The sequence below is a fragment of the Tenrec ecaudatus genome, chromosome 12, assembly GCF_050624435.1.
Source record: "Tenrec ecaudatus isolate mTenEca1 chromosome 12, mTenEca1.hap1, whole genome shotgun sequence".
NCBI classification, from domain to species: Eukaryota; Metazoa; Chordata; class Mammalia; order Afrosoricida; family Tenrecidae; genus Tenrec; species Tenrec ecaudatus.
In genome coordinates, this window is record NC_134541.1 from 107,709,657 (window position 1) to 107,734,108 (window position 24,452).

At 49.5% G+C, this 24,452-nt stretch overlaps 1 protein-coding gene across 1 annotated transcript in view; it reads left to right on the forward strand.

Annotated features, from left to right (window-relative positions):
• Positions 1–2,518: 2,518 nt before the first annotated feature.
• Positions 2,519–24,452, forward strand: part of LOC142462461 (histone lysine acetyltransferase CREBBP) — a 112,360-nt gene continuing 90,426 nt past the window's right edge. Inside the window, exon 1 of the mRNA XM_075564358.1 lies at positions 2,519–2,754. Within this exon, the coding sequence (XP_075420473.1) occupies positions 2,670–2,754 (85 nt within the window). The 5' untranslated portion in view covers positions 2,519–2,669. The remainder of the gene's footprint in view (positions 2,755–24,452) is intronic.

The window sequence follows — 24,452 nt, forward strand, 5'->3', positions numbered from 1 at the left end:
AAGATTTCAGGTAAGGTGGTATGTGAGCTGGACCGGGGAGGACAAGCTAGAGTTGGCAGGCACAGAGAACAGCAGTTGCAAGTTTGCACAAAGGTCCTAATGGGACCTTCTTCTCGACAGGGGTGGGGTGTGGGTCTGCGATGAAGTGAGGGGTAGGAGAGGCAGATGGAGGGATACAACAAAACTCAAACTCGCTGTCATTGAATTGATTCCGACTCACAGTGACCCTATAGGACAGTTAGAATTGTCCCTGTGGATTTCCAAGACTAGCTCTTTATGGGAACAGTATGCCTCCCAAGGTAGTTTCAAACTGTTGACCTTGCTGTTAGCAGCCCACTCCATAACCTACTACACCATCAGGGCTCTGCATACTAATAAATATGAGGGGTGGGGTGGAGAGCTCAAAGACTGTGCAGTTGCTAAAGAGCCCGTGATGTGGTGGTTAAAGTGCTTTATTGTACAAAAGGCTGGTGGCTTGATCCTGCCAGCCAGTCCTGGGGAGAGCAATGTGGCTGTCTGCTTTGATAAACATTTACAGCCTTGGAAACTTGGTGGGGGTAGGTCTAACCTGTGCTGTCTAGCTGAATCTGAGTCGATCCCTTAAAAGTGGGTTTCAGGCAGAGAGGCTGGGTGGGTTCCACCTTGGTTGACTAACCATAAAGGTGGACAGCTCACACCTCCCCGAGTCACTTCAGAAGGCCTGGCGATCTGCTTCCGAAAGGCCACAGCGTTGGGCACCCTTCTACACTGCACACCGAGGGGGGCCGTGGGCCTGAAGCACAGTGACAGGGGTCAATTTGCACGGTTATCTTTATCTCCAGGAGTCAGGATCTATGGGGGACTGGAATATCCAAACCCATTCCTTTAGGAGATAGGTTTCCAAGATTGCTTCCCCTGCCCCGCCTCCCCCACCCGCGGAGAGAACACTGCTGTTTCCTGGGGAGAAGTGTGGTGCTCAGGGACTGACTGAACTGCGAAGCTCCACTGTAGAGAGGAGTGCGGAGAGGGGGAGGCGTGGCGCTAACTCACAGGTTTCTGGCTTAGGAAAGAGGGTCGTGGTGATACATTCGAGATAAGCCCTTCAGGACACAGCACGGGCAAGTGTTAAGGGGCAGATAGTGAAGTGAAAAGGGTACACCTTTGGTTTGGGTGGCACTTTGACTCAGGGGTGTTGACATGCCTCTACACACCTGTATAGAGCACCTGCAGGGTGCTGCTGCAAGGTGGCAGCAGCGGCGGCAGGGTCTTAGGGCTCCCCCCGGGGTGGGGCTGGGGTTGTTTGAGGGCCTGAGCCCTGGGCACACGAGGCCGTCTCCTGTATTGATGCAGCAGAGCGTGCCCATCAGCCTCCTCCACCAGGTGAGGGTGACGCACCTGGGAGCCCCGTCGGGCGCGGGAACCCGAATTCCGGAGTCCTGCGTGCCCCCACTTCACTGAAACAGGTTTCAAACAGCGGCTTCACACTTCCTGCCTCAGTTTCCCTGTCACACATGCTGGCGGGCCCTGCACGCACCACTCCACATCGCAGGCATGTGGCGAGGGCCAGTGGACCGACCTTGGCTCTCGGTCAGCCTGCCCCACGACAGCTAAAAGGGTCCCTCCCCGGAGAGGGTCCTGGGGCGCGGGACCTAGGGACCTTGGCCGTCCGACGAGGTACTGCTTTCGGCCCACGCTGAGCCCCCAGGCTCTGTTAGAAAGAACCCCAGTGGCGTCGGACACGGGCGTCGGGCGCCCAGCCCGCTCAGCCGCAGCCCCATGGTCTCGCCGGGTCGCCCCACGCCCGTCGGCCACCCTTTCGGCCCTTTCCGCCGGGCGCGCTCGGCTCTTTCCGGCGCGGCCGGCGCAGGTGGAGGGGGTGGGGCGGGGCCGTGCGTGCTGACGCCAGGGGGTGACGCAGCGGCGTGCCCCGCCCCCTCCCCCTCCCCGTTCAGGCTCTGGAAAGAGAAGAAAAAAAACTTTCTTTTTTTTTTAATTGAGGAATCAACAGCCGCCATCTTGTCGCGGACCCGACCGGGGCTTCGAGCGCGATCCACTCGGCCCCGCCGGTCCCGGGGCCCGCAACCGCCCGCGCACCCCGCTCAGCCGGCCGGCCCGCTCCGCCAGGCCCTCGGCGCCCGCTCCGGCGGCCCCGCTCACCCCTCGGCCCGGCCGCCCGGAGCCCGAGCCCGGCGGCGGCGGCGGCGGCGGCGGCAGCGGCGGCGGCGCGGGGGTGGGGGGGCCGCGGAGGCGGCGGCGGCGCGGCCCCACTCGGCGCATTGTTGTGGCTCCCGGCGGCGGCGGGCCGGGCGGGCGCCGAGCCGGGCCCTCATCGCCGGCCGCGAGCGGAGCCCCCGAGCGGGGCGCGGGGGAAAGCGCGGCGAGGCGGCGGCGGCGGCGGCAGAGCGGCCCCATGGTCCCGGGGCGCGCCTGAGCCCGGGCCGGCGCTGCCAGGGGCCCGGGGGGCGCCGGCCGAGGGGCGCCGGCCGCGGCGCGCGGCGCAGGGAGGCGGGCAGGGCATGAGGGGGCGGCGGGCGGCGGCGGCAGCGGCCGGGGGCGCGCGCTGAGCGCGGCGGGGCGCTGTTGCTGAGGCTGAGATTTGCCGCCGCCTCCCCCCGCGGCCTGCGCGCCGCCTCCGCTCCGGCCTCCGCGCCGCCCGCCCGCCGCCGGGCCGCCCTCGGGAGCGGGCGAAAATGGCCGAGAACTTGCTGGACGGACCGCCCAACCCCAAGCGGGCCAAACTCAGCTCGCCCGGATTCTCGGCGAATGACAGCACAGGTGAGGGGGGCCGGGCGGGCCTGTCAACCGGCGGGGCGGGCCGGGCTGGGGGCCCCCACACCCGGGCTGCGGGCCGGGGCCCCGCGGGGGGCGGCCAAGTTGGTGGCCGGACTGTCACTGGGCGCCCGAGCTGCTCGCCCCCCTCGCGGGAGGCCGGCTTGTTCGCGGGAGGCACGGTGGAGTGCCTCGCGTCCCTTCGCCGCCGGGAGGGCCGTCCGGGCGAGGCCGCTCGGAGGCGGGGCGGCCACGAGGGTCCCCGCCACCGCTAGTCCCCGAAGGAGCCCTGGCAGCCCCTCGGGCGTCCCTAGACCGCTTCCGACACGGGCACTCGGTCCGTCCCCGGGCCAGCCGCCCCAGCACACCGGGCTCCGGAGTTGCAACTTCCAAGTTTCTCGGGCTGTTTCTTGCAGGGGTGCGTGCGGTGGGGGTGAGTGGAGGCTGCGTAGTGACGACTTTGAAGACTGTTGGTGTTTTGTTTCGTTTTTTGGGGCTACTCCACCATCACGTTCTTCAAAAATTCCCCAACTTCCCTTGGCGAGATGTTGTCACAAAAGTTGCAGTGATGTGTTTCATTTCACGGAGAGAAACTTTGAAAGTTCACTGCAGGTTTGCTACCGGGCGCCCCCCCCTACCTCCCGGCCTCCACTGGTGCTTACCTGGCTTTCACAGCCGAGACCCCTCGCCCCCACCCCCACCCCATCCCGGGCAAGGCGGTTCCGTCTCGGAATCTTGTCGAAAGGACACCCTCCCTAAAAATGCCTGCAGAATCATTCTTGGGCCACCACGCCCCCCTCCCCATACTAAACAGCGTCCGCAAACTTTCTTAGGTAATCTTCGCCCATGCCTACGAAAAGTAGGGTCTTGCTCTGCTGCCCCGGCAGGGGGATCGTGCTGGGAGGCTGGATCGGGGTAGCTGTGTGAGCCGGGACCGCATTTCCTCTTAGCGATTCCGCAGTGAAAACTTGGGTGCCGCTGCTGCCAGCGCTTTCAGCCCCCAGCACTGGCTTGCAGTCGCAACTGCCTCTGAAATACCCGGCCGGCCATAATGAATGGGCCCAAATTGAATTAGGTGGCTGCTGCAGTGCCTTCAGATTCGCACCAGACGCAGCTGTTCAACTTGTGGAAATAGGCGTGTGGCTGTCCATTTAGCGGAGCCAGCATCTCCTGCCACTGCGACCCAGCAGGCATCTTGTGGCTTTGGTTTGAAAGAGGGCTGTCATACAAATGTAGACATGAGTGAAGCAAAAAAAAAGGAAAAAGGTTTTTATTTATTTTTCAAGTAAAAAATAGATTGCTTACGAGTGGAGTGGGATAGATGAGGCTTGATAGTGTAAGAGAGGTAACTCATTTTTTTTCCTTTAAAAAATTATTTTCAACCCGGGGAAAGAGTTGAGCTTGATTTGGTTTGCAGTCAGTGGAGCTCAAGTGAACATTTCAGAAGCACCCACACGTTTACATGCCTCCTGGCTGCAGGAGAGATCCTGTTTGCTTGATTCACCTCACACAGTTGGAGGGAAATGTTTTTTGCTGTATGAAATGTAGACAGGACTGGGAAAGTTCCGCTTTGAAGTTTGTCCCCCCAAACCCAGTGACATGGATGGCTGAGTAGCTTTGCTGTGATAGAGTGGAGTTACTGCTGGTTTGTTATTTTACAAAGGGGACCGCTGAGCAAGAGGAGACTTAGCAAAAAGGGGGTGTCCTAGTATTTCATTCAACGGCTTCCAAGATGGACCCGAGAAGTGGCCTTTGGGGGGAACTCTGTTATTTGTGGAGCAACTAATCACTGAATGTGCTGCTTATCATAACAAGGTGTATCAGGAAGGCATTCCCTCCCGCTCTTGGCATGTCTTCTTCCGTGCCTTAAAAAAAAAAAACCCTGTAAGGAACAAACAGGAGCCCGTGTACTTTTCCAAACATGGAACAAAAGATTCCGTTGCAAATGACTCCATTTTAAATAATCCATGCCCACATTGGGCTTTAGTCACATCACCATCACGCTTTCACGAAGTGTGTGTGTGTGTGTGTGTGTGTGTGTGTGTGTGTGTGTGTGTGTGTGTGTGTGTGTTGGGGGCTGGAAGGGACCTAGGAGGAAGGACTCATCACATTTAGGGGTGCAGGCACAACCATCCCTTCTAAGACTCCGAGTGTCCAAGGACTGTAGCCAGGGTCCTGGGAGAAGTCGCCTAGAGAGACTCAGCCTTATTTCAGAAGCACCCAGGAGAAAGCCTCACAGGTAAAGGCATTGTGGTCCCAGAAATGGGAAGAAGGTAGGTGAGCCCCAGGCTGACTGACTTCTATTGTTGTCTAGGGTAGTGGTTCTCAACCTGTGGTCGAGACCCTTTTGGGGGTTGAACGACCCTTTCACAGAGGTTGCCCCATTCATAACAGTAGCAAAATTACAGTGATGAAGTAGCAACGAAAATAATTTTATGGTTGGGGAGGGGTGTCAACACAACTTGAGGAACTGTATTAAAGGATCTCGCCATTAGGAAGGTTGAGAACCACTGGTCTAGAGATTGGGCTAGGTAGAACCCCAAATAGTGCCCCTGGGGACTTCCCAGTCAGGTCCTGCTCACAAGGGTGCTTGCATTTGGCTCTGGGACGGAGGGGAAAGGGGTGTCATAAGGAGGGGGACAAGAGGAAAGAGGAGTGACATAACTTGTCACACCAGTGAAACCCCAGCCTTTGATAGCACCAGCTCGTGTCAAAGTGACAGCACTCTAGTTTCACACAAAAGACTTCTGCCCTGCTCACACATGTGGCTCCTCCCAAAGCAGAAGTGGCCACTTGATGTGTGTGCGTCGGAAATGTCCTTACGTTAACTCATTTGCTCCTGGGCCTTTCAGCAGAGTGGTTTGGTATTAAAAGTGGAGGGGAAATCAGTGCCCATGGAATCAGAAGACTGAGTGTGTGTGGGTAGGATGGGGGGAGGTCAGCTTATGGAGACAAAGTTGACATCTAACAAACATGTTTTTAAAATCAGCATTCTGGAGATTGAACACAAGTATATTTCATCAGGAGAAGTCCTGATGGCAAAGTGGTTACCTTTTGGGCTGCTAACTATAAGGTCAGCAGTTCAAAACTAGCTGCTCTGAGGGAGAAAGATGAGGCTTTCAATTCCCATTAAGAGTTACAATCTAAAAAAAAAACAAAGGAGTTACAATCTAGGAAACCTACAGAGTCAGTTCTACTCTGTCCTGTAGGGTCGCTTCTATGAGTCAGAATCAATTTGATGGCAGTGAGTTTGTAGGTTTTTGTATATTTCATCAGTGCTGTGTCTCTGTGTTCCCAAGAAATGGTAGCACTTTTTCCTAAGGCGCAGCCCTTGATAGGCAGCAGAGTGACTAGGTTAGGGAAAGTTGGTGCCCGCCAAGAACACTTGTCTCAGAACTGTGGGTCTTTTGCCTCCTATGTCCGCATGTGCTCCCATCACTCGAGTGGTGGTTGAGATACCTTCTCATTTTGGTAGGAGCCCTGATGCTGGGTAGTGGGTTCTGCATTGGGCTGTTAATCAGAGCAGTGGTTCAAAACCACTAGTTGCTCCTCAGGAAAAAGAAGGCTGTCTATTCTGTAAAGAATTACAGTCTTAGAAACCCACAGAAGCAGTTTTACTCTGTCTTAGGGTCACTGTGAGTTAGAATAAGCTCCATGGGAGTGAGTTTTCTCATTCGGAGGCTCCCAGTTTTTCTAGCGCTAGGAGGAGTTAGGTACAATTTTTGCCAGTCTGTGCAAGGAATCGGACGTGAGAGACTTGACTTGTCCAAATCAACGTAGAATTCAAACCAGAACCTCTGAGCCCAGACGGCTTACCAATTGAAAACAAACTTACTGAGGTTGGAATTGGTTCCAGAACAGAGTAAACTGCCCCAGGGGGCTTCCAACTACCTCATCTTCACCCCCCCACCCACTCCCAGCTGCTGTCTGGTAGGTTTAACAGCTGGGTGCTTAACCGCTGTGCTACTAAAGCTTTCTTTTTACTCCCTACTGTTAGGAGTATTTATTTTGCAAGTCTACCTCTGCAACTTTGAATTTGCTTGAAAGACTGACCTGGGAAGACTTGTCGATTTCTCTTAACACAATTCTGAACAAGGGAATTAAATCTCTAAGGGGAAAATTAGCTACCAGCTATTTTTTGGGGGGGGACAGCGGCAGCAAAGGAAGCAATCCTCTACCATGGGGGCAGGTCCCTCCTTGTCCTCTGCAGTAGGGTGTTATCAGCACCCCCATAGGCTTACGTTCTTGCTTACTGGAAGGGGTAATTGAGAGATGGCGAAGTGAATTTTATTTTATCACTGAGTCCTAGCTAAAAAGGAAAGAAAAGTTTTCATTGAGACTCTAGGGCTTTTTAAGCTGTCATGTTGCCTTATAAAAGGGACTTTGGATTACCTGTGCCAGAGGGGCACTGTTCTTGCCCCTCGAAGTGTGAAGGGGAACCACCAAAAGGACCCCCTGAAGTGTGAAGGGAACCCACCAAAAGGACCCTGTCATCAGTGGGTGCTTTCAAGGCCATTGCAGCGCACAGTGACTGATAGCACAGAGCTGCCCCACAGGGTTCCCACGCTGTCATCTGTAGGAGAGCAAGCTGCCAGATCTTTTTTTTTTTAAGCTGCCAGATCTTTTCTCCCAAGGAGCATCTGATGGATTCAAACCACTGACCTTTTGGTTAATGACTGAACTCTTAACCCTTGGATTCCCAGGTTCCAGAGCCTTAGCAATGTCAATCATTAACGATTTGTCACTTTAGTGCTGTGATTCTTGAACATACAGTCATTTCCCTGACTTATAAAAAGGGTTTGTTCCAACAACTCCATCTTTCATTGGTTTTGATGTAAGGGTTGTACTTACTTTAAAATTTTTTTATTTGTTTTAATTATTACTGCTTTTTATTTTTAATCATTTTGTTGGGGGCTCGTACAACTCTTATCACAATCCATACATTCATCCATTGTTTCAAACATATTTGTACATTTGTTGCCATCATCAGTCTCAAAACGTTTTCTTTTTAATTGAGCTCTTGGTATCAGCTCCTCATTTTTTCCCCTTCTTCCCCATCCCCCTCCCTCATGAACCCTTGATAATTTATAAATTGTTATCGTTTTGATTACTGCTTTGTAGCATCAGTATCTTTATACATTCAGCCTTTGTCTTTAGGGATTGGCCTGAGAATAATTACATGCTTCAATATTATATGTAGCACGTAATATTAATGCGATCTCCCCCCCGCGCCCCCCATGAAAAATGAGTCCTCAGGTGTGGCTGGTTGGTGGTAACTTGAATATGCTGTAAGTTGGGGATTGCTTGGAGTTGGAAATGACTGACAAAGCGTTGTGTTCTAATGGGAAGTTGATGCCAAGGCTGGATTGCGACCTTTGCTCTCCTGTCTCTTAAGGCTGTGTGACAAAATACACTCGAAAGCTCTGCCTGTCTAGCGCATGTGTCCTAATAGCAACTGGAGAGCCGACTGCATTTTCAGTATATTAAAATGAGAGTGTTAAGAATGACTTTGCCAAGACAATGAAGAACAACCTCGCTAAACTATGCCTTCCCTGGTTTTAGTGTAGTAGCTGGTTGTAGGTTTTAGAAGGTGAGAACCCAGAGTTGCTTCTAAGCCGTTTTAGTTTTGGGATGTCACCTCCTCATGTTCCACAAATGTACATGTCTTCGTGAGGCCAGGAACCTTGCTAAGGCTTGATTTAAAAAAAACAAAACATTCTTATGCCTTTAGATGCTAACTGCAAATTCCTCTGTTCAAAACCCCAGCCACTCCACTGGTGGTTTCTACTCTCATAAACAGTTACAGTCTCAGCATCCCATGGAGGGCAGTTCTAAGCTGTCCTGTAGAGTGGCTAAGAGTCGGAATAGACTTGATGGTAGTAAGTTTGGTTTCTTGGTTTGACCCAAACAGGGTTGGGATTAGCTGAGGCATCAGGTTTCTAAGAGCAGTTTGCTGATGCTCTGAGAAAGGGGCTGCTGTGTGTGCCATCCCAGATCTAATGTACCCTAAGAGTGAACCCCTTTTTGTGTAATACTGGGGTCGGCAATCTTTTCCTGGAAGGTGCTGGAGAGTATGTGTTTTCAGCTTTCCAGACCATGGGTTACATGTGGCAATGACTCCCCTCTACTACCTTGGCACAAAACAGTTATAGGCAGGCCCCAGACCTGGCTGCCTTCCAGTACAGGTTGACTTATAAAACAGTGCAGCAAGATTTGGCCCATAGACTTTAGTTTATGGACCTCTGAGGGATTGGGGGTCTCATGCTCTAAGGAGCCGTGTGGGAGCACTGCCCCCCTCCCCAGGCTTCAGAGCCAGCAGCTTGGGAAAAGCAAAGTAGGGGAGCAGTGCCAGCTGTGTGATCTTGGGGGCCCTGAGCTGAAGCAAGTTGGTGGGAGCAGCCTACAGGAGGCCAGGGTTGTTGGCTCCTCTTTACCTGCTTCTGGGTTGCCATGTGAACATGGCAGCTCTCTGTCTTAGTTGGGACAGCCCTGGGGTCTGTGAAGGTGCCATTTCTGTGTGCTTGCCTCTTGCTGACCCCACTGGCTCATGAGCACTTCCCTCTTCTGTGTGCTATGCCCTGAGGGCCCCTCCCCCATCTTCCCAAGAATCAGCACATAGTGTGCCCTCAGGAAATCTTGGGGCAAATGAGTGCCAGCTGGCACTTCTCCTTCACGTTTACCTCTTCTATCATCTTGCCTTTAAGCCAAACGAAAAAACCCAAGTCCACCGCTGTCAAGGTGCTCTGACTCATAGTGGCCCTGCAGGGCAGAGTAGGAATGACCCAGAGGACTTCCAGGGCTGGAAATCTGTTGAGCATACTGCTATAGCTTTTTCCATTGGCGCTGCTGGTGGGTACAAACGCTAGCCTTTGGGATAGCAGCTTTTTACTACTGTGCCACCAGGACTTGGAAGCCAGTTGCCATAAACCTTCGAGTGTGCCCTGTTTCCCCACTCTGGAGCTCACAGCCTTGGATCTGCACACAGGTGTGTTGTCACCAAGATGCCCTGCTAGCCTTAGAGCTCTGGCCAGTGTAGTAGATTAGGGCAGCTGTGCTGTGGACGGACTAGAGTGATGTGAGGGACAAGAGCCTGGGCTTGGGAGCCAGGCAGCATGGCTGGGGTTCAGCTTTTCATGCTAATGCCACCTTGGTTGAGTGCCATCATCTCTGAGCCTCAGTTTCCCCATTCATATGATAGATACTACAATTCCCATCTCAAGGTAGTCTTGGGGGTAGACAGATGGTGACCCTGGGGGTGCTTTGCCTGAGAGGGAGGGAGTGCCCCATGGCAGCTGACCCTGTGGTTACCAGGGAGGGAGGATGTGCCAGTCTGATGGGACCCGAACCCGCTTGTCACTGGTATTGGGAAAAGGGGCCATGATGTGTGGTGCACACAGTCACCAAGGAGAGGACGCTGACCCTATTTTATTTATTTATTTATTTATTTATTCTTTCTGGAAAGACTTTATTTTGGGGGTGGGGAGATGGGGGCACGGCACTCAGTCTTTCTTGGCAGCGGCCTTCCTCATGGCGGCCAGCATGTTGCTCAGCTCCTCTCTCTTCCTCTTGGCCCAGATATGTGTGCCCACCCGCTTCTTGATGAACTTCAGTGCCGGCTTGTCCTTGGAGACCTTGAGCAGCTCCATGGCCCTTCACTCGTAGGGTGCGAAGCCGCACACCTCCCGGATCATGTCCCGCACGAACTTGGTGTGCTTGGTGAGGCACCCGTGGCGCCGGCTGTGCCTCGGCTTGCTCACGTTCTTGGTCACCTGTGGCCCTTGTCGAGGCCCACGGCCATAGGGTAGCGCACAGCCTTGACTGCGACTCTTCGATGGGTGCCGCGGCGGAAGGAGGGGGCCGCGCGGAGGTTGATCCTATTTTAATCTCCAGCTCTGTTGTCCTTGCGTTTTTCTAATTGGCAGTGATGTTTTAAAGTTACCCAAAGGACGTGGTGTTGTGCCATCTGAACCCTTGCACTGGTTGTGAAGCTGCTTTGTGGCCTCTTGAGGCAGTGCTTCTCTCTCTCCCCCTGCTGTACCATCATCTACCCTAGAGAGGTGCCCTGGTGGTGCAGTGGGTTATGCACTGGGCTCTTAACCAGAGGTCAGCAGTTTGAGCCCACCAGTCCGCCCTCAAGGGAGAAAGATGGAAGATGAGGTCTGTTCCCATAAAGATTCATAGCCTTGGAAACAAGTGGAGGCAGTTCTCTATCCTGAAGGGTCTCTGTGAGTCAGAATCAACTCGACAGTGAAGTGTTTTTTTTTCTTCCCCAGTCCACTTTGAGGGACCCATGCCTGACTGATGGGCTCCTGGGCTGTGGTGGGGGTGCGGGGAGGCATACTTTTCAGTTCCTCAGGCACTACCCCAGCCCCATTCTCAAACTCCAGCCCATCTTTGTAGGGCACTTGAGTATGTGTGTGTGTATTCCTGATAAGGAGTACAAGGTGACCACTGAGGGTCCCCAGGGCCAGAGCATGCTGCTGGTCCTGAGCTTGGTCTTGAAGAGACCTCAAATCACTCAGATTTTAAGGAGCATGTTTTAGACCAGGGAGAGGCCTCTGAAGGTGAGGCAGAAAATGTGAAAACTTTTATTTTTGCCTTTAATGATTCTTAGACAGTATTGGGAGTGACTTTCTTTCACTGTCTTAGAAAAACTGCCTTTAGGGTGTTTTCTGGTTCAAGGGGCTTTTGGGACTCTGGTTTTCGAAGGTCTCATTTGAAATGGTACCCTTAAGAAGGATTTGGGCAGCACCCACCCCCTCCCCCCACTATGTGTTGCTTCCATGAGTCAAAAGACTGTTTGGCTGAACCATTACTAAGAACCTAATAACGAGAAGGGCTGTGCTTGACAAATGTGACCCCCTTTCCCATTCTGGGCCCACAGAATGTCTGCTGCTGCTGGGGAGGCCTCGTCTGGCTGCATCTTACTGTATGTACAGTAACTGATATTTTTTCCCCTGGTGCCTGGACCAACTTTCTGAATAGAACAAACCTGCACCAAGCAGAGAACTTGGAGCTACTTGTAATGGGACTGTGTGATCTGGTCATACAGCAAGTTCTTTTTAAATTCAAAGACTTCCCTTTGCCCAGAAATGCTCCCAGCTCTGGCCCCTGCATTTATTTATTTAGTTTTCTTATTAGAACGGGACCTCTTGGACCTGTTTTCACTTGGCAGTTAGAATAGCCAAGGGGAGGGCCAGAAAAAGAAGTCATCACTCGTGGTGGTGCAGCTTTCCACTCGATTCGGTCTGGGTGTTTGACTGCACCTGGGCTAATGGCCTCCAGGAGTCACTGAAATCTGTCAAATAATTAGGGTTTGCTTTGACAATTACGGACTGCAAGTGCTTGACCCAATTCCTTTGGATTAAAGTATTTGGAGTATTTGTCACCTGACTTAAAAGTATAGCCTTCTACCCATGACTCAGAGTTGAAGGAAATGTCAGCGCTTTTAATAATGGGTGGCATGGCGTGAGGGAGGAGGCTGGCTTCAGCTCTGGGTGGACGCCGAGTCCCCACTCCCAGGCATCAGCTCTTGAGTGGCTTGAGCCAGTGACTGAGTTCCCCTTGGGGCTCTGGGGGTCTCATCAACGAGAGGTAGAGCAAGTCTTCTGGCAGTTCCCCGTCTCTGCTTGTCTTGATTAGCGTGGCCTTTGGGCAGGCTAGTGGTTCAGTGGTGAAGAGTTCGGCCACGAACCAAAGCTGCTAAAGCACACTAGCAGCTCCACAGGGGAAAGAGTCAGCCATCTTTCTCTGCAGGGAAGCCATGGAGTCAGTGCACACCGCTGCCAGGGAGGAACAGCCCCTAGCTTGACTCTACTTCCTCAGCGTTTTTTAAGTCTCAGCTCTTGTTGGGAAATGGAACTCCAATTAAATGGGGCTTTTCTTCAGGAGGAATCCTGGTGGCACAGCAGGTCACTCATTGAGTTACTAACCACAAGGTCAGTAGTTCAGACCCACCAGCCCCTCTGAGAAGAAAGCTTAGGCTGTCTCGGAAGCAGGTCTACTCTATACTGTAGGGTCTCTACGTGTCTACTTTGTGGCACTGGGTTTGGGTTTGGCTTTGATTTCTCTGGTTGTTCAGGCAAAGGCTTGGTTTAGGTTAGGACTTAAGAAAAAAGAGGGATGGATAATACGGGTAGAGAAATTATTAAACAAACAGTCCATTTCTCTTTAGGAAATGGGAAATGGCCTCTGATTCAGTTTGAGCCAGGTTTACTGGTGAAATAAAGGAAGGATGAACTAGAACCTCCAGTGTGATACAGCTACCACACATCTTTATAGGATGGGCCCGACCTTGGCTATAACCATTGTGGATTTTCTCTTCCTGCACAGTCTGCAATCACCCCCAAATCCAGGGCTATTCAGTCCGTGCCAGCTCATAGGGACCCTATAGGATCGAGTAGATTTGCCCAGTACAATTGCTGTGGCCGTCTTTGTGGAAGCAAGCTGCCTCAGCTTTCTTCTGATAGGCTCAAATCACCAACATTTCAGTTAGCAGCGCAGCGCTTTAATCACTGGGATACAGGGCATTTGATTCTACAATAGATACAGAAATTATTTCAACAGTGGGGGACTATTTTCTAATCTAGAGATTGTAGATGTAGGGGTTTTTGTTGTTGTTCCCAAAGGCTGTCACGTGGTGGACAGAAAAAGTTTCCCCCTTAATTCATAGATAGCTTTACATTAAATTTCACGTACATGCTTGGTAACTAACCTTTATTGAAAATAACCAAAGGGCATCAAATATTGATTGACTTTCTGTGTCATTTGATTGAATTGTTCACCTATCACCGTTGAAGTCCGTTTTTGCTTGACAGCAGAACCTGACCGTCTCCTGAAACTTGTCTGAGGGAGCAGGGTAGGTTATGGCAGGGTTGTCTCTCACCAGCAGCTCCGTCAAGAAGCCTAAGAAGCAGCAGTGCGAGAATGGATGTGGGCGTTTCCTTTGTTTGGCGTGCTCTGCCATGATGGCTGTGCTCTGAGTCCAGTGTTGGAGCCCCAGGCCACATACTGAAAAACTGACATGTGACCAGGGAGACCCAGACAGACTCAGACATGAAAATGGTGGTATAATTTCATTTTAATTGAGGTGAGCGTGAATTCTCGCTGGTGGCTGGTAGCCACTGTACTAGACAGCCCAGTTGTAAGAATGTGGATGTCCCCCTTCCCCCATATCTAGAGTTTTCTGTAGGGCATACTTACCTCTGGTTTACAGCATCAAGTTCATTTCAAAAGGACCATTCTGTCGCTAGGTGGTCCTGTTTAAGCTTATTTACTTGTTTACATATCATCTGTAGGGTTGTGTAGACCCTAAGACCTGGTCCCTGCCTTCAAGAGGTGGTGGGGAGAGTGGAACTTGTTCTGCAGGGTCTGTGAAGACCTCCTGGAGGAAGGGGCTAGGGCTGAGTTGCAGGGTGCTGGTGAGGGGGAGGTGGGGGCAAGTGTGCCAGCCTGTAGTGGGAACAATTGTTGCAGGCATCAGTTTTGTTTTTGTTTCATATTCAATGGCCTCACTGCATTTAGGAGCCTGCAAGGAGCTGATTTGGAGTGGCAGTGGCCAGTGATGTGGCCTGTCTGGGGCGTTGGAGGCTGACTTCAGCCCCCGCCCTACAGCCTTGTTTTCTGACTACCCATGTGTCCATCTAGGGTCAATATGGGGCCTTTGCTGGGACCTGTTGAGTCAGTGAGCACAGCCCCACCTCATGGGACTAGAACATCCAGCAGCATCCACTGGGGCCAGTGGGGATGGGAGAAGCCCCCAGCTGAGGCCTCTGCAGACGGCATGAGAGGAGCAGGTGGGTGGGGGTCAACCTTGGAAAGTCTAGAGGGCTAGACCTCAGTGCCCGGAGGCAACCTCTCAGGGCTCACAGTGTAGGACCTGGTACCAGGGCCGCTGGCTTGAGTTATCTGGACACTTCCCCTGGGTGTTTCCAGAAGGCTAGATCCACCTTTCCAAGGGGTGTCACTATGTAGCTCAGCCCTCTGAAGGTAACAGCCAAAGTCCCTGCCCCAGCTCTCTTGGGGAGGGAAAAACTTTAGATGTTAAGAAAATTTGGTATAGACAACAGAAAGATTTTCTTCTTTGTTTTGAAAAAAAAAGTTCTTTGGAATAGGTGTTGATCCTATGCTTGAAATTGAAGAACAAAAGCTGAGTTTATGAAAACTCTCCTCTTTGCTCCCTCCCGAGTCGCCCTGTCCCCTCCCCTCACACAGCCAGGATTGGCGGCCTCATACTGCCCCATTCTTTGACCTTTCCTTTACAGAGGAATGTTCTTTAACTGCAAAGCCGACAGTTCAAACCCACCACAGAGACATACAGTAATGCACAGGGAATTCTAAAAGTTTCGTCCTGGTGTAAGGAGCTGGGGGTGTCCTTGGGAGCTCCCACGTTTCACTTCTGAGTGCTGGTTTTATTTTTGTTAAACTATGAACATGCATTATTTTTATTTTATTTCCTTTTATTTTTTACAATCATTTTATTGGGGGCTCTTACAGCTCGTGTTACAATCCATACATCAATTGTATCTGACATATTTGTACATATATTCCATCGTTCTTTTCTAGACACTTTCCATTGAGCCCTTGGGATCAATTCTTTTTTCCCCCTCCTTCCTCCCCTCCCACCCAACATTCATTATTTTTAGAAATAATTTATTGTTGAGAAATATACACTGTAGGACATAACCAATTCAATGGTTTCCCGTGTGACGTTGGTGATGTTCTTGATTTCCTTCCCAGTGATAGAAACTCACTGCCCCCTAACGTTCCTATCTAGCCTTTCAAGTTGCCGTTGTCAGTTCCATCCCATGTAGATAGTTCTGAATGGAGTATGATGTTCGAGACCTTCTTTCCTAGGCTAGTCAAACTTAGGAGCCCTGGTGTGGTGTATAGTAAGTTATGAATTGGATTGATAACTGCAAGCTCAGCAGTTTGAACCCAGCAACTGCTCCAAGGGAGAAAGATGAGGCTTTCTGCTCCCGTAAAGATGGCCAGTCTCAGACACTCACAGGAGGATTTCTTTTCTGTCCTGCAGGATTGCTGTGAGTCGGCATCGACTTGGTGGCAGTGAGTTTGGTTTGGGTTTCATTGTTTGCTTTCGGGCATATATTCTTTTTAATACCAACAACAAAAGCTAATCTAGCCAAAGAAAAAAACTTGTAACTTTACTGTTTAGTAACAGGAGAACAGTGAGACAACGTTTAGGTCAGTTCCTGGTGTAAAACCTTTAACCTTTTACCAAGAATTATTTGAAAGAACAGAGTGCAAATTGATTGGGAGGCACTGTCCCCACAGATAGGGAAGCCAGGGTTATGTTTAGTATAATGTCTACTCCTCACTTCCTCTGTCTCCAGCATCTCCCGCGTCCCCATACATCCATAATTTCTTCATGGAGATCCTGGGAACTACAAGACCCAGCACCAGACTCAACACCTCCTGGATATAACGTCGGGTCTCTCAGGATGTGTGCACTCTTAATCCTGTCGCCTCACTGGGGACAAGCACGTCTGTTGACTGCCACATCCTTCTAAAAGATCCTGTTCTTGAAAAGTTCTTGAAAAGTCTTTGAAAATATTTTTCTCCTCTAACTTTCAAGTTCATTGAAACCCTAAAAATATGTCATACTTCTGCATGAACCTGGTGTTGGTTTCCTCCTCAAAGTTGTAAACACCCCAGTGAAGCCAATTAGGTGGGCCTGGACACTTGAGGGAGGTCTCTTTAAAAAACAAAACAAAGCTATTGGTTTCATTACTTAAATAGGTCATCCACCTCACAAACATCATCACTCCACATAGGACAGAGAGCTGCAGAGTGAGCCTCCCTTCCTCTCCCAGCTAGCACCATCCCCATCCCCACCTCTCCAAGTAAGCCCATGAGACCTGCTGGTGTTCTCTCCCCAGCTTTTGTATCCCTACTCAAGAACTTCCTAGTCACCTCTGCCTATCCTGCTTTCTTCACTGGGGAGCCCACACCTCCGCCTGTCGCACATGGCAAGTTCCTTGGGATCTCTGTGCAATTGCTTGGGATTGCATTATTGCGCTTTGATGGTGTGCTGGGGTAAGCTCTGGTGTGCTAACTGAAGGTCCGCTGTTCTAACCCACCAGCTGCTCTGTCTACTTTGGTAAAGCTTTACAGATTCACAAACTCGGGAATGGATCCACTCTGTTCTTTAGGGTCATTGTGAGTCAGCATGGACTCAGTGGCCATAGGTTTGACTTATTTTGGGGTAGAGTTCCAGTCAGTCGCTTTGTGTCCTGTGGTGGCTTGTGTGTTGTTGTGATGCTGAAAGCTGTGTCATTGGTGTTTCAAATGCCAACAGGATCACCCAAAATGAATAGGGGTTTTTTCAGTGCTTCCAGACTAAGATGAAGAAGGAATAGGCTGTTCACTTCTGAGGAATTAGCTTCTGAAACCCCTATGGATCGCATACATCCATTGTCAGTTACTGAAACACCTCATCAATAGATGCAGAATACTCAAGTTGGAAGACACTAAAAATATGACTGAGTTGACTATAATGACATGAGTGGAGTAAAGCCTGTGAGAGCAAAGCCTTCATTTGCTGAATGGGACATGACTAAACATGGGAAGAAATAGCTGCAAGCATCAATTAATAATTGGAATTTGGAATGTACAAAGTATGAATCTAGGAAATTTGGAAGTTAAAAATAAAATGGAATGCAAAAGGACCAATATTCTAAGCATTAGTGAACTGAAATGGACTGATCATGGCCATTTTGAATGAAAAGATCATATGGTTTACTATGCCTGGGATGACACGTTCAAGAATGGCATTGCATTTGTTGTCATAAAGGACATTTCAAAGTGTAGCTTGCAGTGCAGTGTTCTCTGTGATAGGATAATAACTATCCTCCTACAAGGAAATCCAGTCAGTACAACTATTACTCAAATTTATGCATCAACCACTAAAACTAGTAATGAAGAATTCTGCCATCATTTTCAATCTGAAATTGATCAAACTGCAATCAAGATGTACTGATAATTATTGGTGATTGGAATGCAAAAGTTGGAAACAGAGCAAGGACGAGTATTTGGGAAATAAGGTCTTAATAATAGAGATGAAACAGTAGATCACATGATAGAATTTTACAAAACCAAAAACTTCTTCATAGGAAATAACCTTTTTTCAACAACATAAAAGGTGACTATATATATGGGCTTCTCATGATGGAATAGAGCTGTGGGAAGAGATGATAGAGAAGCTCAATATCAGCAGCTAACACCAGGCCAGGGGCTGAATGTGGACCAGATCATCAATTACTGATATATAAGTTCAGGTTGAAGCTGAAGAAGAATCCAAGTCCACGAGAGCCAAAATACAAACTTGAGTGTATCCCATCTGAATTTCGAGAACATCTCAAGAACAGATTGGCACATAAAACACTCATGACAGAGACCTGATGAGGTGTGGGAGGACATCAAGATCACCATTCATGAAGAAAGCAAAAGATCATTAATAAGTCGGGAAAGAAATAAAAGATCCAAGTGGATGTCAGAAGACTGAAGCTTTGCTCTCGATTGTAGAGGAGCTAAAGCAAATGGAAGAAATTATGAACTTAAAGAGCTGACCAGAATACTTCAAAGGGCAGCTCGAGAAGACAAAAATATTATAATGAAATGTGCAAAGTCCAGAGTTAGAGAACCAAAAAGGAAGAACACACTCAGCATATCTTAAACTGAAAGGATTGAACGAAAATTCAAGCCTTGAATTACAGTATTGAAAGATTCTATGGGCAAAATACTGAATGATGCAGGAAGCATCCAAAGATAGAATTACTGTACCAAAAAAGAAATCGTTTACATTCAGTCATTTCAAGAGGTAGCATATAAGCAAGGACCAAAGGCACTGAAAGAAATCCAAGCTGTACTGAAGCATTAGACAGAAACCAGATGCCAGGAATTGATGAAATTGAAATGTTTTAACACGCGATGAAGCACTGGTAGCACTTGTCTGTGCCAAGCAATTTGAGAAAGCTACTTGGCCAACTGACTGGAGGAGGTTCATATTTGTACCCATTCCAAAGAAAGCTGACCCAATAGACTATGCAAATTGTAGAATAATATCATTTATTTGACATGTGGGTAAAATTTTGCTGAAGATCATCCAATAATGGAGCTGTCAGACCAGATTCAGAAGAGGACTTGGAGAAACCAGGAATATCATTGCTGGTGTCAGATAGATCTTGACTGAAAGCAGAAAAAAACACCAGAAAGATGTTACCTTACTGTTTCTTGACTATGCGTGTGTCCCAACAAGCTATGAATAGCCTTGAGAAGAATGGGGGTTACAGAGCACTTGACTGTGCTCTTGGGGAACCTGTACACGGGTCAAGAGGCACTTGTGCAAACAGAAAAAGGGAATACAGCCTGGTTTAAAATAAGGAACGATGTGCATCAGCGTCGTATCCTCTCGCCATACTTATTTAATCTGTATGGTTCGCAAATAGAGAAACTGGATTATATGAAGAAGGATGTGGCATCAGGATTGGAGGAAAGCTAATTGACAACTGACATTTTAGATGACACAACCTTGCTTGTTGAAAGTGAGGAGGACTTGCTGATGAAGTTTAAGGGTCGCAGCCTTCAGTGTGGATTACAACTCAATGTAAAAAAAACCCTCACAATTTGAAGTGTTGAAAGGTAGGGACATTACTTTGAAGGCTTAGGTATATATATATGCCTGACCCAAACCATGGCACTTAGATGGCCTCATATGCATGTGAAAGTTGGACAGTGAATACGGAAGACCCAAGAAGAATCCATGTATTTGAATGGCAGTGCTTGTGAAGAATACTGAAAGTTCCATGGACTGCCTAAAGAACAAACACTTGTCTTGGAAGAAGTAGGTACAGCCAGAATTCCTTAGAGGCAAGGATGGTGAGACTTGTTCTCCCATACTTTGGACACGTTATTAGGAAGCACCAGTCCCTGGAGAAGGACACATGCGTCAACTAACAACAACAGCAGGGTTTCATTCAAGGGCAGTGGAGACCCAGTTCACTTTCTGTCTGGTGTATGTATAATGCTTTGATGCTGAACAGTCTTTAGCCTGTTTTGCAGACTGAAGTAGACCAGGAAGAACAGCCTGGTGATCTTACTTCCAAAAGTCAGCCAGTGGCAACCCTGTGGATCTCAGCAATCCCATCTGCTATTCATGGGGCGGGGGATGGCACAGGACTGGGCTACCTTTTGGTTGTGCTTGAGGTCACCCTGAGGCAGGCCAATTTGAAGCTGGGTTCTGAGAGAATCCGGTTCCCACCAGAGAAGTTTGGGCCCTCTGTCCTGCCCTCTCAGAAACAGAGCTGTAGTACTGGCCATGTACAAGGACATGCACATGTGTGTCTATAGAACTAGTTTCTGAAAATAGAATGATGAACTTTGATCCCATCATCAAATTGTCTTCTGAGAGCTTTAACGCTGGTGGCATTTGGCTGCTGGACATTAGGCCGATGTTGTGTATTAAAATGCCCCATTCTCCCTCCTCCCCACTGCCTCTCTTAGCACCCCTGCACTGTCTGCCCACACCTGGACCACCAGAGCTCAGTGAAGCTCTGTGCATTGCTGCAAAGGGCCTAGTCTCTGGGTATCCACTCACGTGTTCTCAGAGCATGATGTGTGGCCAAGTGATCTCAAGTAGTCAGGCACCTGGGAGATGGGGGGGGGGGTAGACCCTAAGAAGACCTTCCCCCAGAGCAGCTGGGGTGGGGTAGGCAGCTGATGGCAATGCCTCACTGGGGTCCTGGTGCCCCCACCCCATGGTGATGGTGCAGGAGGATGAACCCCTCGTTTACCCTTTGCTCCGGACCCTTAGTGAAAGATTATGGGTAATGAGGTCATTCTAGTTGGCCTGATAGTGGTTTATAGCTTTGATAACTATGACCTGTCCTGGCCTTGCACCCCGTTGTTCTCCTTCAGGCTGAGGGGGACACTCACTGACCAGCCACATTTAGGAAGCAAACTGTCTTAGCTGCCTGGGAGAAGATACTCCAGTGACCGCTGAGATCCAGGCCTGTGACGTGGGGGTGGGGGTGGGGGGAAGGACCAGAAGTCAGGGCTACCCAGGGTTCTTTAAGAAAATAGTAAAACATCCGGGGAAGCAGGGTGACCGGGTGCTGTGAAGCTCTGGAGGCACAGTGGTTCAGGAGTACTGCTGGCCCAGTGCAAGGAGAGTGCACACCCACCAGCAGTTTTTTCCCTTCCAGGTTTACAGCTTCTTCACTTTAGCGTCTGTAGGAGCCGGAGTCGCCTCAGTGGTTTTTGGTTTTGATGCAGCAGAGCCGTGTGGTGCATTTGAGAATAAAAAGGGAAAATGCTACGAGTGTAATAGTGACTCTTGTGGAGATTTTCTTTTCTCCAAATAGAATTCATCTGGGCAGACTGTAAGTCTGAGGGTTCCCCTACCTACAACTCCGTGTCCAGGTACCTACAGAACCTCTGGAGGCTTAGTGGGTTCTGTGTTGGACTGCTAACCACAAGGTCTGCAGCTTAAAACTCCCAGTTGCTCCCTGGGAGAAAGACTAGACTTTTTACTCCCATAAAGAGTTACAGTTTAGGAAACCCCCCAGGGACAGTCCTACCCTGTGCTATAGAGTTGATGTGAGTTGGAATCAGCTTGATGACAGTGACTTTTTGATAACTTCTCAGTCCCCCTGACTTCAAACAGCACAGCTTATAGGTTTTAAGTAGTTACATAGACTTAACAGGTAAGTTCCCTTGTAGAAGAATCCCATGGATAGAGCCCTCTGTCATATGAAAACATCTGTCACATAACATAGCTAGCTACACATTACAGATGGGCTTGTCCTACAGCCAGCAGCATTTAGATGAGCAGCTAGAACTGGGTTGTACTCATTTTCCTGTGTGCATTCTACTTTGTATCAGTGAAGGTGGCCCTTTTAAAGCTGACCTCCCACTGCCTTTATCCGATTAGGAATGTGTGGCAGGGTCCTGCCTGTTGGACCTAGCTCTTTCAGGGTTTGAGCTTTCTGGGCACTCACCAGCAATACTGCCCTGGCTCCTTCCCTCTCAGGATTGCCCTTTTCTCAGCTCCAAGCATCCTTTCCTGCTAGCTCTGGTTCAGCGCTCCTGCTTGTGCTTGTACTCTCTCTCCCTCTCCTCTCCCCTGGTTCTGTGTGCTGCGGACCACACGTGCCCAGAGATGATGTTCACCATACAGCTAAAGGACACACTCTGAGCGCCCCCCCCACTTGGCCCTCCTCTAATCTCAGATGGCCCCCCGGGGAGGCCGGCTGAGAGACTCCCCAAGGTGTCTGTCTTGGCCAGAGCAAGGACTGGTGGTTCCCAGGCAGGGGCTGGGACTTGTGGCTTAGTGGAAGATCGCTCTTTAGAATCAAGTGACACTTCATTATTCTGCACTAATTAGGGGGTATGTGCCCGCATAAAAGAAGCTTGAATTACTGGAGATTGCAGGAGAAATTTGCTTAAATTATTTCCTTATATTCATTGTTAAAAAAAATAAAAATAAAGGTTAGTTGTCTTTTGGAAGTCTCTTTAGTGCCTAGATAAAAATTATCTGTAATGGTGTCAGTGTTGGTGAAACAGCCCCATTTTTTTCCTCTTTCCTTTCTAATCAGCTGGCTTTGTGTCTTGGCTCTCCATTGTGGCATGCAGTTCCGTGATTTATTTGCACACGCCCTGGAAGTTTCAAAGCAGAGGGAGCCTCAATTCTCCTTGGGTCAGTACACATCAGCAGTGCTGCCTAGGATCCAGTCTGACTGCAAGGAAGTGCTGGTCAGCGAGCCCTGAGCCCAGGCCAGGGTTGTGCTAGGACCTGTATATATATATGCTGGTGCCCCAAGACCTGCCAGCAACCTTGGGAAATTGGGCCTCTCCTGGTGCCCAGTGTGAGGGCTGGGCCCACATTGCAAGGCTTCATTTTCGCACCAACAGCCCTATGGAGTAGACAGAGCTGAGGAAACTGGAGAACTAGGAGTAGCAAGTGGCACAGCTGGGACCTTCCCTGCTACTCCACGCTGCTCCCCCTTTATTGTCCAAGTCCAGTGAGCAGTGGCCAGGGGCCACCAGGTCATGAGAGTAGAACTTTGCTCCACGGGGTTTTCGTTGGCTGTTTTTTCAAAAGTAGGTTGCCAGGCCTTTCTTCTGAGGTGTTCCAACCTTTGGGTTCTCAGCTGTGCATATTGACTGGTTTGTACTTTACAGTCCCTGCCCCGTGCCCATGTCTACCTGAGAACATCGGAGTTGGGTGTTTTGAGACTGTCCAGAATTGTCTATAGGCCATTCTAGAATGTAGTAACCATGGGAAGTGTCTGCTAGACTACAGTTGTTGTTAGTGGTCGTTGAGTAAGTTCATAGCGACCCTTTATACAACAGAACAAAACACTGCCTGGTCCTGCGCCATCCTTATAACCGTAACTGTGTTTGAGCCCATTGTTGCGGCCACTGTGTCAGTACATCTCATCAAGGACCTTCCTCTTTTTCACTGCCCCTCTACTTTACCAAACATGATGCCCTTCTGCAGAGTCTGACTTCTAACAGAATCTCCAAAGTATGATTTAAAGTTTCCCCAGCCTTGCCTCTCAGCATTCTGGTGGTATTTCTTCCAAGAGAGATGTTTGTTCCTTTGCCAGTCCATGGGACTTCACCAGCACCATCATTCAAATGCATCGATTCTTCAGTTTTCCTTAATCTGTGTCCAACTTTTACATGCATATGAGGTGATTGAAAGTACCATGACATAGGTATAATGGTTATGTGTTGTACTGCTAACTCTAAGGTCAGCAGTGTGAAACCACAAGCCACTCCGAGGGAGAAAGACAGGGCTTTCTAGGCCTGCAAAGCGTTGCCGTTTCAGAACCTCACATGGGCAGTGCTTTCCTGTCCTCTTGAGCCCTTGCGAGTCGACATCTACTTGATGACAGTGCGTTTTGGGTATTTAAAAGTGTTGAAAAATACTATTGGTCCAAGAATGAAGCCTTGCAGCCCAGATTTTAGGACTTCTGGAAAGTCTTAAGCAGGGATGTTGGTCCTTAAAAAAATTTCATGATTTTTTTCATTCCATTTTTCCATGAACTTTTTGTAGTGCCCTGGTTTTGTGTGTGTGTGTGTGTGTGTGTGTGTGTGTGTGTGTGTGAGAGAGAGAGAGAGAGAGAGAGAGAGGAGGAGAAGAACACGAGAACACACCAAGTTTGCCATTAGAAGGTAGCTGCTTCAGGAAGTCTTGTACCCAGTTTTGAGCTGAGAATTGAAAGGCCTTTTTGTGAGTTCTCCCAGAGTGGATGAATAAAGGTGGCACAGTGGGCTGAGCGGTTCAAACCACCAGCCTTTCTCCTTAGGAGGAAGAGGACATTGTTTGCTCTCATAATGCTTTGTATCGCGCCCCCACCCCCCCCAATCAAACTAAACTGCCATCAAGTCATTACTGACTCATGGTGACCTCCTGTGGGTTTCTGAGATGTAAACTGTTTACAGGAGTAGAAAGCCCAGTCTTTCTCCTATAGAACTGCTGGTGGTTTTGAACTGCTGACCACGTAGATCACAACCCAATGCACATAACCAATATACCACCAGGGCTACTTCATATAGTCTCAGTAACCCTATATATGTAGGATCCTGATGAGTCAGAATGGAACCAGTGGCAGTGGGTGGAAGTTATCTCTTGAAAAACTTAGGAGACTCGTATGAGCCCCTAATAAAATGATTTTTTA